At 46.2% G+C, this 4,313-nt stretch overlaps 1 protein-coding gene across 1 annotated transcript; it reads left to right on the forward strand.

Annotated features, from left to right (window-relative positions):
- Positions 1-472: 472 nt before the first annotated feature.
- Positions 473-1,006, forward strand: LOC138352699 (kinesin-related protein 12-like). The gene has a single exon (XM_069305279.1). The coding sequence runs from the start codon at positions 473-475 to the stop codon at positions 1,004-1,006; it is 534 nt and encodes a 177-aa protein (XP_069161380.1).
- Positions 1,007-4,313: the final 3,307 nt, after the last annotated feature.

Raw genomic sequence — 4,313 nt, forward strand, 5'->3', positions numbered from 1 at the left:
ATCATAATAATTGAGGGCCTGTGTCCGGGAGAGTGAACTGACACACCCACACTCCTGTCCGAGAGTGAATTGGTACACTCCGTGTGGAAATAAGTAGACTGTGTGACTGCAGGTGTATATTCTCTCTCTCTCTCTATAAGACTCACGGGACAAGATGGATAGGGTGGAAGCGTTTGTAGAGTCAGGCAAGCCTGAGGACTTGGAAGGTTGCTCCAGGGAACAGTTGAAACGAATAGCGGAAAAATGTGGCATCAGGTTGAAGGCATCGAAAGTGGCCAGGATGAAGGATGAGATCCTGAGACAGTTGAGAGCCAAGAGTGAAGCGGCAGAACAAGGAGCCCAGAAAGGTGCTGAAAGTGGAAAGGAGGATGATGGGCAGGACGAAGTGAGATCCTAAGGATCAAATAGAAGTAGTAAGAGTAGCCGCAGTAGCTGGAATAGGAGTTTGGAAAGATTTCAGCAAGAACTCCAGATGCAGCGTGAGGACAAGGAGAGACAGTTCCTCCTGGAGAAGTTAAGGTTGGAACTTCAGATGAAAAATGAAACAGAAAAAGAGAAAACCAGACTGGAGGTAGAGAATGAAAAAGAAAAGACCAAACTAGAAGTAGAAAAAGAGAAAGCTCAGGTCGAAAGGGAAAAAGAGAGAACAAAACAAATGCAGATAGAAGCGAATAGAACCTTGGCTGAGCAAAGGATTGAATATGGGTTGCCAGAGAGCACTACCCAGGTATCACACCCACCAGATGTTAGGAGTAGGAAAAAGGACATTCCCCTGTTTGTACCCGAAGAGGCAGAGAGCTTCTTTGAACACTTTGAAAAAACAGCCAGCATCAAAGAATGGCCACAGGAAATCTGGACCCAACTGGTGCAGTTAAGATTGACCGGTGCAGCCAGAGAGGCATACACCCAATTGACTCTAGAAGAATGCCAGGATTATGCCACAGTAAAGAGCAGCATACTGCGCTCATTTCAGCTAACTCCAGAAACTTATTGGAAGCGCTGGTGAAGGTGAAGAGAGATGGTGAAGGTTAATTGGAGCATGCACGTTTGCCGAGGCGGCAAGGGATCTGGAGAGGCGATTCCAGAAATGGATTGAGGCTGCCGGAGTTGGATCGTATGCTGACCTAAAGGAATTGATGGTCATGGAGAAGTTCTTGGAGATGATGCATCCCGAGACAAAGTTCAAGATCCAGGAGGCAGGAGTAAAGGATGTGAAAGATGCCGCAGATAGGGCGGATATGATTGCTGAAGCATACAAGAGCTTAAGGGAGAACAGAGTGAGAAGCGAGGCGAGACGTAGTAATGGCAGACCCAATGGAGTCTGGGGAGGAAGAAATTATGATAGACTCAGAGGAGTCTGGGGTGAGAAGAATTTCGATAAAAGGGCAGATAAACGTAAGTACCCTAAAACTCAGAAGAGTATAGGTCGCACACTTCGTCTGAAAATGAGGATGAAGGAGCTAAACGAGAAACTAATCGTGATCCAGGAGATCAAGAGTCTAGTAAAGCCCCACAGAGTGCAGGTAGTGTGCCTGGCCCGAAGAATTCTCATGCGAGTGGAAAAAGTCAGAGCCACTCTGATACATATAGAAGAGACTTTTCCCAGGTGAGGTGTTATAATTGTAACGGATTGGGTCACAGGATGCGAGATTGTAGGCAGTGCAAAAGAGTTGTGACCTTGGCCATGTGTGACCCTCGAAGTAAATATACTAATGTGTTCCAAGACAAACCACAGAAGGTGAACTTAGTGAACGAGCGGTATAGGCCGTTCATGAGTAAAGGTTGGATCAGAATAGGAGGCCAACCTGAAGTAGAAGTTGGTATCTTAAGAAATACCGGAGCGAATCAGAGCTTGATTGTGAAAATCCTGATTGGGAGTGATCGAAGGTTAGCTGGCAGGAGGAATTTGAAGGTATATGGGTTGTTGTCTGAGAGTGACATGCCTGTATGTGCTGTCCAGCTAAGGTCGGAATATGTGTCGGCGGAGGTGATATTGGGAGTGTACCCCGACACACCTGTTCCAGGAGTCCAGGCGATCCTGGGGAATGACTTGTGCGGGACAAAGGTGTTGCCAAGAGTCATAGCGGAGGCTGTGCCAAAGGAGTGCCCAGAAGGCCACGGCACAGATGGGACACCTGAATGTGGAGACCTGACTGGCATCCGAGGGGATGAGTCAGGAGACCGCCAAGCCATTGAGTACCCTGTCTCGGTAGTGACGAAGGCGGAGGTGGCCGACGAGAAAGGCACTGGAGAAGATGAGACAGTGTCGATTCAACCGGTAGAGGATATCAATGTAGATATAGCGTGGCTGTTTGAGGAAGGTCCGGCTCAGGAAGATGAAGTCTCGGTGAGGTCAAAGGTGAAGATGGCCCGACCGAAGAAGAATAATGTGAAGAGAGCGGACCTGAGTAGAGCCCAGCCCACTGAAATTAAGAATCGGAAGATGAATGCAACTGTGCTGAGCAGAAGTGAGGAAGGATGTGGATAGACTGAGGACGGGAGTAGAGAGTCAAGTTGTCCACGAGCACAGAAACATAGGGATAATGGAGTTAGGTTGTTTGAGAGGTCAAGAGTTGACCCATTTCACGAGAAGCGTGAAGAGATAGTGAAGAAGGGTGATACCCGAGAAGAGGAAGTGAGAAGAGACAGTATGTGCAGAGGTATGCTTACGAGCACTCTTCGGAGAGGTAGAGCGACGAGTGCTGTTGGGTGTAGAACAGTGCTCGAAGAAACCTTGAAGGAATGAGGAAAAGTTGAAGGAAAAGAAATGGAGTAGTGTAGTAGTGGGAAGTGTGAGAAAATGATGATGATGCTAACATGGAGGAATAGAAGAAAGCCGAGGATTCGATGCAAATCAAAGAGGATGAAGTCTCAGATAAATGAGGAGACGAAAGGAGGGATCGTCGGTGAAGACGTGGGAGTGAAGTATGATGACAAGAGACGAAAGCATGATGGCAGTAGATGGAAGCGTGAAGACGATAGTGTAACACTGTAAAAGTGTTTGGTTTAGTTTATTTAAAATATATATAGAATATGAGTCAGAGACAGGAATTGGGAAAGGCGCCAGGTTGTCGGCCTGAGATCTCACACCTCAAAGCGTTAATGACCTCAAGTGACCTGAGGTCAGATCATGCGAATTTCACCTTGCTTCTACTAATCTCTTAATTGGAGCCTGGTAGCCTTCAAACATGCCGACGTTTAAGGAGTGGCTTGGTAGAGTGCCTCAAGCTATCTACTTGTGGGCGGAGTTAGTTACTAGGCTCCCCAATATATACTCGGAGAACTATCGATTCGAGAGCATTTTAAGCATTAAGAATAGGAGACCAGCCGTCGAGATAGGCCGTCACCAGACGGGGGGTGACGCTGCCTGAAAATTGCCGACTCCCCCCCCCCCCCCCTCCCTCTCTATTCAACTTAGACTCAGTCCTCGGTGAGTGAACATTTAGGTGACTTGGTCGTGTTTTACAAGTGTTGTGTGATGATCAGGGGCAGTCAGTTGTAGTGTTCTCAGATTCTTGGAGAATGACTCACTTTGAATATTAATCTTTAACATTTTAATTGGATTGCTTAAGTTATGATACTTATCATGAAAAATATAATTGTTGAATTTATTATTTAAATGGACTTTATTTTGTTCCCTAGAGATTTTGAGTTGAGGTAGAAAGCCTCTGTGGTTACTGGTTTCATGGTTTAGAATGAGTACTTGATAAAGATGGGACCATACTAATAATGATCTCTTGATAACATCTTTGGTGAATATTGTGATACAGACAAGTTCCATTCCTTGTCTTGTATGTAATGATCATGAATGGATGGTGGCAGCATTTACTCTTCTACTTCTATTATCTACTCTACTATCTACTCTTCTCCTTCTACCTATCTACACCTCTCCCTCCACCCCTCTCTAAACTCTCACTTTCAACTAATGACCCTCCTCGCTCCTCCCACCTCCCTACCTCTCACCCCAAACCCTCACTAATTACTTCACTATTCATTTCTTTCCTCTCGTTTTCTCTTATACGTTTGTGGCAATGATTATGTATTCTAGAGTTCTCTCTAGAGTTTCGGGTAACTGATCAAGTGACGGCGCCTTGTAGTCTTAGCACCTAGGTAGTCGAATACCTAGGTTACAAGGTGTTGAACGAGAGAGGTTGCCTTAGGAACTCTGGGAGTGCTCTAGAATAGTTAGCTAACTGGGGACGGGATAACGGACTAGAGAGAGCTGTTTCCCCCGGCCTCGTTAGTTAATTGGGAGGTGCTCTAGAATAGTTAGCTAACTGGGGACGGGCGGACGGAATAGAGAGACCCGTTCT

The sequence above is a fragment of the Procambarus clarkii genome, chromosome 54 (genome assembly GCF_040958095.1).
Source record: "Procambarus clarkii isolate CNS0578487 chromosome 54, FALCON_Pclarkii_2.0, whole genome shotgun sequence".
Lineage (NCBI taxonomy): Eukaryota > Metazoa > Arthropoda > Malacostraca > Decapoda > Cambaridae > Procambarus > Procambarus clarkii.